The sequence below is a fragment of the Phyllobates terribilis genome, unplaced genomic scaffold (assembly GCF_046119375.1).
Source record: "Phyllobates terribilis strain yellow unplaced genomic scaffold, ASM4611937v1 Scaffold_5__5_contigs__length_657084704, whole genome shotgun sequence".
Lineage (NCBI taxonomy): Eukaryota > Metazoa > Chordata > Amphibia > Anura > Dendrobatidae > Phyllobates > Phyllobates terribilis.
Window position 1 is genome coordinate 382,748,060 of NW_027362765.1, and position 16,302 is coordinate 382,764,361.

Sequence of the window (16,302 nt, forward strand, 5' to 3'; positions counted from 1 at the left end):
GAGGAAGAAGTGGATGACCTGGAGAAGATTGAGCTACCTGCCTTCCACCGTAATGAATTGGTCCACGAGCAACGAGCCTCCAGGAGGGATTGCGGTAAGACGTTAAACCCGTTGCCTCACCACAGCTGGAAGGAGACCCAGGACAGCGACCCGGTTGTCAGCCGTATCAAAGAACTGATAACTCAGGTTCCTCCCTGGATAAGGACGCGTCTCCACTAGCCAAGCAACTGTGGAATGAGAGAAGCCGGCTGTTCATCTATAGAGAGAAGCTGTGCTGAAGGTACGTCAACCTGAGGACCCATGAGAAGGTATGGCAGATCGTAGTGCCCAGGACAGACATCCAGATGGTGTTGGAGGCCTACCACGATCAAGCGGGGCACTTTGGCTGGAAGAAGCTAGAAACCCTGCTGAAAGGCCGGTTTTATTGGGTTGGAATGCGCAGTTCCATAGAGAGATGGTGCCGGGATTGTGGACCCTGTAGCCTCAGAAGAAAAGACTACAGCAGCCAGAAGGCACCCCTGCAACCCATCAAGACAACTCGACCCATGGAGATCGTGGCCCTGGATCATGTCAAGCTGTCACCCAGCAGGTCAGGATACTCCTATGCCCTGACCATGGTGGATCACTACTCCTGGTTACTGGTGGTCGCCCCCGTCAAGGATCTGACGGCAGAAACTGCGGCAAAGACGTTTCAGGCGAACTTCTGAAGGCCCCATGGATATCCGGAGCAGGGGCTGACAGATCAAGGCACTGCCTTCGAAGCCGAATTGTTCAAGGAGTTCTGCTATCTGTACGGATGTAAGAAGATCCGGACTACACCGTAACACCCCCAAACCAATGGGTTATGTGAAAAGATGAATAACATCCTCATCGACCTGTTGAAGACCCTACCGCTAGAAGAAAGAAACCAGTGGCCAGACAAGCTACCTGACCTGGTAGATTTGTACAACCACATACCTGTGAGTTCCACCAAATGTACTCCAGCATATCTCATGCGAGCGAGACCCGGAAAGTTGCCCATGGACCTGGAGCTTGGTGTAGTAGAACCCGAAGCAGATATGTCCACTGAAGACTGGGATACGACCCGACAAGAGAAGTACAAGAGAGTACAAGCCTGTGTTGAAGACAGTCTGAATAGGGTAAGAGACAAGCAGGAAGCACAGTACAACAAGAGCGCACCAGCAGAACCCTTTTCACAGGGAGAAGTTGTGCTAAAGAGAAAAAGAAGAAACCACAAACTTGATGACTAGTGGGAGAGGGAACCCTACACTGTGCTGAATTCAAGATTTGATAACAGGAAGACCTGTTTAATTACCAAGGACGGAGGAAGAACGACTGCAACAGTAAATAGAGACCAGCTGAAGTTGTGTCCAGGTCTGCTAAAGCCCCAGGAAGAAGTGCCTCTCATCGTACCAGAGAAGCCTAAAGAAGCAGTAATACATACTGAATTAGGAGATTTCCCAGCAGATTGGCCCCAACTAGGAGGAGCAGTGATAATACATGTGATCCACTTCCACCAACAGCCAGAAGACCCTCCACAGCAAGTAGATCCTGTAGGTGCCCCAGAAGAGCCTGCTCAGGAAGAATCCCCGGAAGAAGGATCCCCGGTTGGAGCAGAGCAAGAAGGCCCAGCCAATGGTACACTTGCCAGTCTCGTAGAGAGGTTAAGGCAGTCTTACAGTCCCTCCACACCTAGAACTGACAGAATGGGAGGTAGTACAAACACCAGTACCACATGCATCCCAGTACTACGTAGGTCAACACGTAGCACGCAAGGTCAGACCCCTGTCAGATACAGAGAGTAGAAAGAGAAACTCTGACAGTATAAATAGTTGCCCCTTGGGGTATGTTATTTCGTGTGTAATTTTCATGTATGTATTGATGTATTGTTGCTTTACAATGGACAATTTAGGTGACATGGACACTTAGCATTGCATTTAGTTACCCGTAAGGGTATATATATAAAAAAGACTCTGTGGCTGAAGACTGTGAGCAGCCCAAAAACTGTTCATGTACATAATTGCACTCCCTGGAGTTCCTTGTAAGTAACCACTGAACAAAAACCCGTTTGGCGTGACCGAAGACGTGGTCCATCACCTGGATCACTTATGCCCTGCAGCCACACCCAGGGCCTACATTGAAGGTTTTCGGACGGGTCCTTCATGCTACTCATCCACTTTCGGTGAAAAGGACACCAGGTTACGGGACTTGCTGTAACCATATTGTTATTATTGTAATTGTTATTATTATTGTTTAACCTGTTTTTATAAAATGCTTCAGTTCAGGAGTACTGAGTTTTACTAGGGGGGAATATGGCGCCCTGCTGCGCATTGGTGCCACAGACCCAGAAGCGTGCATGGATGGACTTCTCCACAAGAGGCTCTCACTACATTCATACACCTCCACCTTCCACCTCAGACCAGCAGAGGGAGCCCGTTAGGGACATATATAGGGAAGGTGGAGCCAGGCAGCTCAGTTGAGAGTTTAGTCAGACAAGAGAGAGAGTCTGAGAGCGTGCTGACACTCAGAGAGCAGCGAAGAGGCAGCACGCTGGCTGCCATGCTTAGGCGAGCCAAGGCCTACAGCACAAGTGAGGAGTGAGGGCCCCGAGTGTGGCTGACGGCAAGGAGAAAAGGAGAGTGGAGCCAAGGGGGTAGAGGAGCATAGTAAGCTCACCCCGTTATACAAACTGGACACCGGATCTGAGCCTACAGGGACCATTTACACCCAGTAGGGATAACCGGAATCCCAGGAGGACTACAAGTCCCTGGCAAACCTGAAGCTAGACACACACAGGACCAGGAACCACGAAGGCCCCAACGTCCAGGGCAAGTGGTTACCAACCGGAGGTCCTACTTCTGAGCAACAGGTGAAGTAATAGCAGGACACATAATCTAGGCTCAGTTGCAGGCTGGCCAGGAGCATACACAGAGACATACACGGATCAGGAGGCCTTATACCCGCTCACTGGGGTGAAGTCCTGAAGTGCACCTGACGCGCCCCCTGGGCCGTGTGTGTAAGGGGAATACCCGGAGCCGGATCTCTGTACAATACTGGGGGTTGTAGTCTCCGTGGCGGCGACCTGGTCCTGTGGCTCAGGGTGGTCAAACCAGTGGCAGTCTATTTATGTGGGTTTTATGATATTAAATGTCCGACTACGCCACCCGTGGATTGCGGTCACTGAGAACCGCCGCTGCAGGGCAGACTGCTGAGGCTGATGTTGTATGTGCAGCAGGGGGTAGTAGAACTCCCCACGGGAGGAGTATAGCCTCAGGGAAGTGAGCGCAGATGATGGGGGTGATGGTGCGCGGGAGCAACAGTAATGACTCAGAGTCCAGTGATGCAGTCCAGGGTCTTTACTCACAGTTTTACACTCCAAACCACTTCTGCAGATGATGGCTGCCCACGTCGTGCTGTGCTCACCAGGTGAGGGGCTCGGCCTACTCCCAGGTACCTTTGGAGTGCTTTCCAGGACCCCCTTCGTGTGTCCTTTCTCTGGCCTGTCGTACCCCACAATTGACCACGTTTCTGTCCAGCTGCCTCGGGCCTTGGCGGGCAAACGTATGTTCCATTTCCCTTGGTCCTATCTGGTGCCTTCCTAACAGGTGTAGTGACGGGCCGTGCATGTACAATGACACGGCCTCCGGTTACTAGCCGAGGGTAGTTGCTCTCCTCCACTAGATGAGGGATCCGGTTCCCTTTTCTTGGCCTGACCCCCCTACTCTGGTAGCGGCGGGCGGGCGGTGGCGGCTGGCCGGTGCGCACCCCTGGGGTCCCTTCAGTCTTTTCCTAGAGCTTCCTCCATTCTTCTCCCCTCCTTTGTTCTCCTTCAGGCCCAGGCCTTAAGACTTGGCCTGCCTGCGGAGCGGAGCCCATGCTGAGCCTCTGCTCCTCGCCTCCTGCTCTCTCTCTCTACTTTCTCTGACTGAACTCCACACTGATCTAAGATGGTGTCCACCTTTTATCCCTCTCTAATCAGTGCACCCAGGATCTACTCTCCCCACCCACACACTACCGGGTTCCCCCTTTCTAGGTGTTCCCTCCCCCACTCCAGCCAGGGACAGGGACAGTTGTGCTCACTCTTGGGAGCATTGTCGCCCTGTCCCCCAGAAATGTGGTGTAATGCATGCAGGTGTCAGGGTCCTGATCCACACTCCATCCTTACCTGGAAGTGAGATATCACACCTCTGGGTGAGATGCAATACCTCTGTAGCGACCGAACCCTCGGGGCGCTACACACCTATCCTACGGAGTACCCTGGACCGTACCAGTAAAGGTAATGAAGCAAATCCCCTGTCTCTGTCCGTTACTTCTGCTGCGCCTTCGCTCCCCCTGCATCGCAACGCCCAGCGCAACCTGCATCATTTTCACTGCCCTGAAGCCTGCTCCACCTGTGGGGAGCCGTTCCATCTCAAGCTGCCCTAACGCCTGCCTCAGAGGACTGCTGCAGTGTTGGTGATCTTCACCAGGTACCACAGGTGGCGTCACAAACTGTCCCTAACGATTATATCCCCTTTTTGCACTGACCGCCCTTTGTCACGGACCGGGCCAGCCACCTTGATATCCCCCAAAAGCAGCCATAAGGCCCGGCTGCTGAGTACCCCACGGCCCTGGGGGCGAGTCACAGTCATTAAAGTAAAAGGTGGCTACTTTGAAGAACCTAGAATATAAGACATATTTTCAGTTGTTTCACACTTTTTTGTTAAGTATATAATTCCACATGTGTTAATTCATAGTTTTGATGCCTTCAGTGTGAATGTACAATTTTCATAGTCATGAAAATGCAGAAAAATCTTTAAATGAGAAGGTGTGTCCAAACTTTTGGTCTGTACTGTATATTTTTTAAAAACACGTTTTTTACTTTTTGGATGCTTCAATAGTCTCCATAGGAGACATGAAGCTGCACTTAGATCGCCTGTGTGCAGCAAAAATGCTCACTTGCGATGAGTGCCGACCGCTCAATCAGAGATTGACAGCGGCATTTAACTAGTTAACAGCCACAGGTGGATGGCAATTGACCCGGCCCCTGATCCCGAAAAATGGAGACGCTACATTTTACAAAAATGGCGATGGCAGTGGTGGATCAGTAAGGTGAGCATAAAATGTTTGTTTTTTTATTTTATGACATTTAAAGGTAATTTTTCAGATTTTTTTTAATGGCCGGACAACTACTTTATGGTGAATATTTAAAAGCTATTACAGATATAATCATTTTCTCACCTGAAGAATGTTCAGTCTTGTTAGCACTGAGTTCCTGGATCGGTTGATTAATGTTTAGTTTGTTTTCGTCTTTTCTATATGTATAAACTGAAAGAAACAAAGATCATCTAAATGAGAAGGAGTGAACAAAAGGTCTGGTTCTCTAACATCTTACAGGTATATTTTCAAGAAGCAGATTTGTTGCAGAAATCTCCACAAATATCCAAGTCATATGAATAAGTAATAATAGTTATAAAGTAACTACTGGATAAGGAGGAAGGGAAGGGGTTGCAGCTACAGTACATCTGGTAATTATTAGAGATGAAAAAATGATTTGGAGGACCCTGATCCAGCAGCCACAGTCTACAACCTTGTGAACCTCTCCATACATGCCGGCATCCTCTTTTGATTAGTTGACCTTGTTGCAATGTCCGGCCTTCAGTGCATCATATCAATAAGTCCGACTAATCAAAGAGGAGCTGAGAATGTCAGCAAGTAGGAGATTCACACAGCCATGGTTAGGAGACCATGGACTACCAATGTGGCTACTGGACCCTGTGAATCCTTTTGATCAAATCTAGTAACTATTAGCATAGTTCATGTAATATTCATCAGTAATGTAGATGTGTTATAATTAGACAGCAATACAGTACATGTAGCAGTGGTATTTAGTAGGACAGTACATGTATTACAGGTAGAGAGCTGTACAGTACAGATAGTACAGGTAGAGAGCTGTACAGTGCACGTAATAAAGATAGAAAACAGTACAGTACCTTTAGCACAGGTCTAAAGTACTGGAGTACATGTAGCACAGGTAGAAAGCAGTAAACAAAAATCTGTGTACTACAGGTAGAGAGCAGTACAGTACATATAGTACAGGTAGAGAGCAGTACAGTACATGTAGTACAGGTAGAAAGCAGTACTGTACATGTAGAATAGGTAGCAATGTAGTACAGTACATGTAGCATAGGTAAAAACCAGAAGCAGTACAGTACATGTAGCATGGGCAGACTGCAGAATAGTACATGTAGTACAAGTTAGAACATAATTTAGCAACTTGTATGAGCATCAAATCATGAAATAAAATTCTGTGTGAATAGTTAACTAAATAATACTCATTATCAGGGACTGTAATTAACGGCTTTACACCATAATAACACAAATCATATAAAGAAAACAGTGTAGAATAACCACATCATTAAATTAGAGAAAAGTATTTTAAAAGAGAATAAGCTTTATTTAGACATTTAAATTAAGTACAAAGTTAGCCAAATTGACACCACATGCCAGGGAAAGAAGTACTGTATGTAAAACATACAATACATTTGGTGTTAGTTGATCCAGAACAAATCCAGAGTCAGTAACTATATAACATAGCCTGTTAGACCATATTTGTATAAGTATAATGATTGTATGGTACATAATAACATGTACAATGTCCCATAATTATAATAAATATCCTATACAACAATGAAAAAGACTCTGTCAAGGCATAGCATAAAGGATCACAGACCAAGTGCATATATTAATATAATGGGAAGAGCAATGTGGTCTAGATAAAATATAACTTTTAATATATATTGCTAAAAAAGTTAATAGACATACAAACACAGAATATAAAGGAGCAAATGCTCTAAAATGGGTAAAAGCAGAAAGCAGCCTCCTAAGCCCCTGAATCTGTAGGAGCTGCTTAGTATAGGCATACAGGCAATAAATGTTCCAGGTGTATGGAGAGCAAAATCTAGAGCAGCATGCTCTCACTACATCCAATTGTTCCAATATACATTACACCGTAGATTCCATATAGCATGACATATAGTGCAAACATATAACAGCTGATCAAAATGTCAGTCAGGTCAAGAACACAAAGGACCTTAGGCAAAAAAGAGACGTGCAAAAGGAGACAAAAATAAGAACAATGCAGCTCAAATGATAACCTCTAAATCAAAGGGCTCATATAACCATTACGTCTCATCTGACACATGTATCAACCCTAATATATAGGGCTCAGATAGACCGAATCAATGCAGATCATAAATGCCATAGAATAATAAATTGGAACAGTCTCGCCATATTCTGAAGTGAGATCGTCCATACAGAGACAGGAGTGGTGACCATACCACGGAATCCATATCCTTGCAGGGTAGAGGGAAAGGTGCTCCCTACGCGTTTCCTCTTACACAAGATTCGTCAGGGGAGACTAAGGAGGGCTGGACAGGAGGGCTCACAGTTACCCAGCCCATAACCTTATATTGTTTGTCAAGAGTCAGACTTAAAGTGCACTTAGCACTTAAAGAGTCAGACTTAAACCTTATACCCATCTAACCTTATACCCATCTGCCAAGCCCCCGCTTCCCCAGTCCCTCTAACAGGAGCTCTATGGAACGCTCACTCTGTCTGCAACAAACTTTCCTACATTCACGATCTCTTCATCACTAACAAGCTTTCCTTCCTCGGCATCACTGAAACCTGGCTCACCCCCTCCGACACGGCCTCTCCTGCTGCACTTTCGTATGGCGGATTCCACCTCTCCCATACCCCCCGCCCCACCGACAAGCACGGTGGAGGAATAGGTTTCCTCCTCTCAGATAACTGCTCCTTCACACATAACCCACTGCCGCCCTCAATTACTCTCCCCTCTTTTGAAGTACACTGCGTGCGCATCTATTCCCCATTCAACCTCCAACTGGCTGTCATCTACCGCCCCCCAGGATCAACTACCACTTTCTTGGATCACTTCACCACTTGGCTACTTCATTTCCTCTCCGTTGACATCCCCACTATCCTCATGGGCGACTTTAACATCCCCATTGACACTTCCCTCTCAGCTGCCTCTAAGCTTCTATCCCTCCCTTCCTCCTTCGGTCTTACCCAGTGGTCTTCCACACCCATCCACAAAGATGGCCACACACTGGACCTCATCTTCACCCGCCTCTGTTCCCTATCTAACCTCTCTAACTCACCTCTCCCTCTCTCTGACCACAACCTACTTACATTTTCTACCCTTTCCTCTCCAGGGCAACAATCCCCACTCCACAAACTTTCATACCCTCGCAGAAATCTCAAACACCTTGACCTACACTCACTCTCTTAATCCCTTCTCTCTCTTACAGATATTAGTTCCTTACATGATGCAGATGTTGCTGCCACTTTATACAACACCACAACAGCTGAAGCTCTCGATTCGGTCGCCCCCCCTCACACATACCAAAGCTCGCACAATCAACAGACAACCCTGGCACACCATCCTAACTAAAGAACTGCGATGGGCCTCCAGGGTTGCTGAGCGTAGATGGAAAAGGTCCCATTCCAATGAGCACTTCACTGCATTCAAACAGTCCCTCACTACCTTCAAGTCCACACTCACTGCAGCAAAACAAACATACTTCTCATCTCTCATATCCTCCCTGTCTCACAACCCCAAACAACTATTCAACACCTTCAATTCTCTCCTCCGTCCCCCAGTGCCTCCTCCCTCTTCTCTTATTTCTGCCAAAGACTTTGCCTCATTCTTCAAGTAGAAGATTGACATCATCAGACAAAACTTTTGCCTAAAGTTCCCCATCCCCTCCCCACACCTAATCAAGCCTCCTCCTCCAAAACCACCTTCTCCACCATTACGGAAGATCAACTTTCCTCTTTACTCTCCAAATCACACCTCACCACCTGTAAACTTGACCCAATCCCGTCCCACCTCATCCGAAACCTTACCACTATCTTCATCCCACCCCTAGCCCACCTCTTCAACTTGTCACTTGCCTCAAAACTACTGGAACAACACGTCCATTCTGAGCTGTCCTCCCACCTCTCCTCCTGCTCCCTCTTTGACCGCCTACAATCTGGTTTCCGACCGCACCATTCTATTGAAACTGCACTGACTAAAGTCACCAACGACTTACTAACCGCCAAATCTAAGTGACACTACTCTGTCCTCCTCCTCCTAGACCTGTCATCTGCCTTCGACACAGTGGACCATTCCCTTTTACTACAAACTCTCTCATCTCTCGGCATCACAGACTTGGCCCATCCTGGATCTCCTTGTACCTAACACACAGGACATTCAGTGTCCCCCACTCACACGCCACCTCCTCATCTCGCCCCCTATCTGTCGGTGTCCCCCAAGGTTCAGTTCTAGGACCCCTGCTCTTCTCCATCTACTCCTTAGGTCTGGGACAGCTCATAGAGTCTCACGGCTTTCATTATCACCTCTATGCTGATGACACACATATCTACCTCTCTGGACCCGATATCACCGCCTTACTAACCAAAATCCCACAATGTCTGTCTGCTATTTCATCCTGCTTCTCTGCTAGATTTCTAAAACTTAACATGGACAAAACAAAATTCATCATCTTTCTGCCATCTCATTCATCCCTCCCAACTGACCTATCTATCAATGTCAATGGCTGCCCATTCTCCCCAATCCCTCAAGCTCGCTGCCTTGGGGTAACCCTGGACTCTGAACTCTCCTTCAAACCACATATCCAAGCCCTTTCCACTTCCTGCCGACTCCAATTCAAAAATATCTCCCAGATCCGCACATTCCTCAACCATGAATCTGCAACAACACTAGTGCACGCCCTCATCATCTCCCGCCTTGACTACTGCAACCTCCTGCTCTGTGGCCTCCCTTCCAACACTCTCGCACCCCTCCAATCCATCCTAAACTCTGCTGCCCGACTAATCCACCTGCCCCCCCGCTATTCCCCGGCCTCTCCTCTCTGTCAATCTCTTCACTGGCTCCCCATTGCCCAGAGACTCCAGTTCAAAACCCTAACCATGACATACAAAGCCATTCACAACCTATCTCCTCCATATATCTCTGACCTAGTCTCCCGCTACATACCCGCACGCAACCTCCGATCCTCACAAGATCTCCTTCTCTACTCCCCTCTTATCTCCTCCTCCCACAATCGCATACAAGATTTCTCCCGTGCTTCCCCCCTACTCTGGAACTCTCTATCCCAACACATCAGACTCTCGTCGACCGTGGAAACCTTCAAAAAGAGCCTGAAGACCCACCTCTTCCGACAAGCCTACAACCTGCAGTAACCACCACTCCACCATACCGCTGCACGACCAGCTCTACCCTCATCTACTGTATCCTCACCCATCACTTGTAGACTGTAAGCCCTCAAGGGCAGGGTCCTCGCTCCTCCTGTACCAGTCGCCGTCACATTCTTGTATGTATATCCCTTTTTCACATGTAAAGTGCCATGGAATAAATGATGCTATAATAATAAATAATAATATTAACACTACAGATCCCATTGGGTCTTCAGTGCCTTCAGCGCCCACTGGTAGTGTCATGGCGTCCTGATGGGACCCGTCACATGAAGAAGACAGAAGCCTGTGAATGAAGACCGGAACAGAAGGACCAAGTGGAGAGCTGTGCGAACAAGGTGATGGCCTTAGAGAGTTCGGTTTTATTTTTTTACATTATTCTAACCCTTTCCGTTCCTTACGAATCCAGCAAAATGCACTTGCACAAATCCCAAAAAAAATATATATATATTAATTCTGGTGAATTTTTTGTTGAATTGGAGATGAATAGCACTCACTATGAAGTGATTTGCTCATTTGCATTATTTATTCAATCATTTATGTTGCACATTGTGTCTCATGGTAAATTGATTAGTACTGGATTATGCCCTGACATTGTGCACTTTGAGACTTGGAAGATTTCGTAATGAAGAGGTATTCACATACAGCAATTTTACAGGGCACAAGATCTATGTATAACATGGCGTACCAATGTATCCAGCAGCGCAACAAAGGAGGACAATGAGGAGAACTATGATGAGAGTTTTGCAATCGTATTTCTTCAGGGTTTTTTTCTGAACCTCTGTAAGTAAATATAGAAGAAGGTGTTAGAAATCCGCACATAGTAAAACAGCAGTTATGATAAGACATTGAAAGTTGATCATGAAGACCTTAAATAAAATAATTTTTTCTCAAAGGAGAAGCTATTTTTAAAAAAATTTAAATGACAGGCTGAAGGTCTGAGACTGCGCTGCTATGACATTCTAAAGACATTCTTCTGTAGGAACCTTGTGTGCATTCAGATCTCTATCAATATCTAATTAGCTTGTATATTGGCAATTATGTGTGCACATTTGAAGGACATTGATGTTTAGGTTGATTTAGCTTTTTTAGGACCAGAACTAATAACTTTTGATTTTTACAACAAGACAGCAATATGTGGTCTTGTTTTTTATGTGAAAAGTAATTTCAACATGTACCACAAGGGGGATGAGTGACAGTCACAGCCGCTGTGTATTAGGCTGGGTGCCCACGTAGCGTTTTTCAAGCGTTTTTGATGCGGAATTTCCGCAGCGGAAACGCTTGTAAAACGCTTGGTAACCCGCACCCCATGGTCCCCAATGGGATTCCGCAAGTTCTATGCACATGCTGCGGATTTTTCCGCAGCGTTTATGCTGCGTTCAAAAATCCGCAGCATGTCATTTAATTTTGCGTTTCCGCAAGCGGAATTGCCTTTGTCCAATGCATAAAAAACGCAAGGCAATTCCGCATGTGGAAAACGCATGATAAACGCGCGAAAAATGCGCGATAAACGCGTGCGGAATTCCGCATGCGTTTTTCCGGGAGAGGACTTGCATTTATGAAGCAGAAATTTTCTGCTTCATAAATGCAACGTGGGCACATAGCCTAACAGCTGTCCTTACCTTGATGTAACAAAACATAGGACCTTAATGTATTATTATGTCTAAGTGCAGAAAGGAGTTACATATACAGAAAGTTTTCAGGACAGAATGATCGACATAAATCAGACAAGAAGGAACGTTTCCTGATGCAGTCTCCACTTGAAAACTTGCCATTTTGACCACCTAAAAAAACTCTGTGTGCATGTACCATAATAAACTTAGTGTGATGGACCCATAGTCCCTAGCTCACAGGATAATGTCCACAGTAGCCTCACACACAGTATAATGCCCCCCACAGTACATTCCCCCCACACATAGTTTGATGTCCCCACAGTACATTTCCCCACACACATTATAATGTCCTCACAGTACATTCCCCCAACACACAGTATGATGCCCCTATAGTATATTCCCCCACAGATAGCATAATGCCCCCCACAGTACATTCCCCCACACACAGTACGATGTGCCCAGTCTACCATGTCCCACGCACTGTATGATGTCCCCATAGTACATTCCCCCCCAGACAGTATGATGTCCCCACAGTACATTCCCAAACATATGGTATAATGCCCCCCATAGTACATCTCCCCACACACAGTATGATGTCCCCACAGAACATTCCCCCACACACAGTATAATGTCCCCACAGTACATTCCCCCACACACAGTTTACTGTCCCTACTGTACATTCCCCCACACACAGAATGATGTCCTCACAGTACATTCCCCCCACACACAATATGATATCTCAACAGTAAATCCCCCCCCCCGACACACACACAGTATGATGTCTCCACATTTCATTCCCCCACACATAGTAGGATGTTTCGATAGTGCGTTTCCACAAAGACAGTATGATGACCGCCTAGTACATTCCCACACACACAGTATACTGTCCTCACAGTACATTCATCCCACACACAGTATGATGTCACCACAGTACATTCCCTCCACACACAGTATGATGTCCTCACAGTACATTCCCTCCACACACAGTATGATGTCCTCACAGTACATTCCCCCACACACAGTACGATGTGCCCAGTCTACCATGTCCCACGCACTGTATGATGTCCCCATAGTACATTCCCCCCCAGACAGTATGATGTCCCCACAGTACATTCCAAAACATATGGTATAATGCCCCCCATAGTACATCTCCCCACACACAGTATGATGTCCCCACAGAACATTCCCCCACACACAGTATAATGTCCCCACAGTACATTCCCCCACACACAGTTTACTGTCCCTACTGTACATTCCCCCACACACAGAATGATGTCCTCACAGTACATTCCCCCCACACACAATATGATATCTCAACAGTAAATCCCCCCCCCCGACACACACACAGTATGATGTCTCCACATTTCATTCCCCCACACATAGTAGGATGTTTCGATAGTGCGTTTCCACAAAGACAGTATGATGACCGCCTAGTACATTCCCACACACACAGTATACTGTCCTCACAGTACATTCATCCCACACACAGTATGATGTCACCACAGTACATTCCCTCCACACACAGTATGATGTCCTCACAGTACATTCCCTCCACACACAGTATGATGTCCTCACAGTACATTCCCTCCACACACAGTATGATGTCCTCACAGTACATTCCCTCCACACACAGTATGATGTCCTCACAGTACATTTCCCCACACACAGTATGATGTCCTCACAGTACATTCCCCCCAAATGCAAAATGATGTGCCCACAGTAAACTCCCACACACAGAATGATGTCCCCACAGTACATTTTCCCCCATGCAATATGATCTCCCCACAATAAATTCCCTCACACACAGTATGATGTCTCAACAGTACATTCCCCCACACATAGTAGGGTGTTTCAACAGTGCATTCTGGCACACACAGTATGATGGCCACCTAGTACATTACCCCACACATGGTATAATGCCCTTGGACTACATTAATCCCACACACAGTATGATGTCTCTACAGTACATTCCCCCACGCATAAACCCACACACAGTATGATGGGAACACAATACATTCCACCCACACATAGAATGATGGCCACACAGTACATTCCCCTCACACAGTATGATGGCCACACAGTATATTCCCCTCACACAGTATGATGCCCACACAGTATATTCCCCCCCACACAGTATAATGTACCCACAGTACATGAAAACAAATTTTCCAAAAGCATAAATAAGTCATCATGGCTGGAGGTTTTTTAAAAATTCATATTTCCCCATTATTAGAAATAAACAAAACAACCTATACTTGGATTAAAAAAATCCAAAAAACACTTGCAATCAATATAAAACAACAAAAATGTGTATTAAAGAAATTATTAAAACACAAGTAACAATTCTGTAAAGGTGAGTAAAAGGGATTCAAGAAATTGCGGCGACACATGGTCCAGGAAGTGATCCTATTGTTATATAAATGTAATGTATAGGATCACAAAAAATGAGCCATGGAAATAAATGGCCTAATCTCCCACCTATTGAAAAGTGGGAGGATTTAGCAGAGAGGGGAAACCTGAAAATATTCAGCTCATTGTCTATAAACCCATGTATATTAAGATATAACTAACTTGAATAGAGGGCCAAATGTCCTCAAACCCAAGAGTATATACATATATATTGTAAGGTAGTGGTATTGATCATGTTGGGGGGCACTCACTTCACCGGGTCAATTAAAGCACACAAGCCACGTTTTCCAGTAAACTAAAGTCCAGCAGTTTATTACACGTCATAAACTGTTTATAACACAGTCCATCTCAGTGGCTCGCAGGAATGTTAGACATGTAATGTCCTAGAGCCTTTTCAGTGGCAGCTATGCCCGCTTGGCTTCAGATACAGACTTCAGCAAGGTAACAATATCAATGTCCATATAAAGAACCATTTTTACCTTTGCCGGGTCTTAGCTGCTTCTCTCAGCTCTGTTCTGCCACAGCTGTGGCTTTAAGGCTTTCCAGCCGTGGTCTCCAAGCCACGTGCCTTCCAGGGCTACTGGCGTCCCAAACACAGGGATCAGGCCTCTTGCCTCACCAGGCCTCTCCAACTGTTTCAAAACCACCCGGATTTATATATCAGTCTATGCACACAGGACCTGAGATGATGTCACAGTCATGTGATCAATCACCTGAGGGGAGGTACATGGCCAGCCAGAACACATCCCCTGGACATTTCAGCAATGCAGCAAAGCGCTGCATTACAATATATATACAATGTCACACACAGTATGATGCCCCACAGTACATTCCACCACACGCAGAATAATACCCGTATAGTAAATTAACCGCACACACAGTATGATTACCCTACAGTACATTCCCCTCACACAGTATGATGGCCACACAGTATATTCCCCCACACACAGTATGATGTACCCACAGTACATTCCTCACACACAGTATGATGCCCCACAGTATATTCTACCACAAGCAGAATAGTACCCGCATAGTACATTCACCCCCCACACAGTATGATTACCCTACAGTACATTCCCCCCACATTGAGGTGTTCACAGTACATTTCTTCACACTCAGTACTGGGGACACTTTGGGGGGCATCATAATGATGCTCACCCACTTGTATGTCCTGCTCCTCTGTTACTGAGGACCCTGCTGCCAGTGACATGACCTGTAAATGTCATGTGACTTAAAGGTCCTTCAGGCTCTACCTACACGGCATAGTGGAGCAAGGATCTGAGCACTCCCTGCTCCATCCAGACACCCTGGATCTCCCACAACATCAGAACAGCTCTCTAAATCTGATACTGATCCACTGGATCTGGTATGGCTGAGGTTGTGCCCAAGGACTTTCATTTTGGAAGAAGAAATCAATTTTTCCTAATTTTCTAAATATTACATCCCTAGTGGTCCAGTGGTTTCATTAATAATTATCTGTGTATAATGTATAGTGTATAATGCCTGGTCCTAAAGTCTTACAAGTATTTACATCTTTCACAATCCCATGCAGATGCAAAGTGCTATTAGTCTTAAATAAGTTAATCAGACATATGTTTCCAACCAAAAATCAGCAGAGGATAGGATAGAGAAGATGCAACATTTTTAGTGAAAGAAAATTTCTGTTCTCTGAAGGACCATTACTTATAGAGATGCCTGAAACAAACCTTCTAAAGATGATGTGCCACCAGAATCAATACTGTGTATATGATCTTACCAGGTACAGGCTCCTCAGATGCTAAATGGCTCTGTGATAAAGCTGTCCTTATATCGGCATAAACAACACTGGGGACATCTGTGAAAAGATAATGGTGAATGGTTATCAGAACATTATGTGACATGCAGAAGAAATGTTGTTGCTTTAAAAGCATTCAGCAACTATTAGAAGTAACACAAGTACAGGAGACAGGAAGTGTTGTGCTCCAGAAGCATCCAGAGGGGTTAACACAGTCACAGGAGAAGGGGAGTGTTTTAGCAG

At 45.9% G+C, this 16,302-nt stretch overlaps 1 protein-coding gene across 1 annotated transcript in view; it reads right to left on the reverse strand.

Moving 5' to 3' along the window:
- LOC141273288 (uncharacterized) overlaps positions 1-16,302 on the reverse strand; it is a 150,745-nt gene that overhangs the window by 114,396 nt on the left and 20,047 nt on the right. The window contains exons 3-5 of the mRNA XM_073684916.1: positions 16,042-16,119; positions 10,952-11,044; positions 5,221-5,307 (exon numbers count right to left, since the gene is read on the reverse strand). Coding sequence (XP_073541017.1) covers positions 5,221-5,307; positions 10,952-11,044; positions 16,042-16,119 — 258 coding nt within the window. The remainder of the gene's footprint in view (positions 1-5,220; positions 5,308-10,951; positions 11,045-16,041; positions 16,120-16,302) is intronic.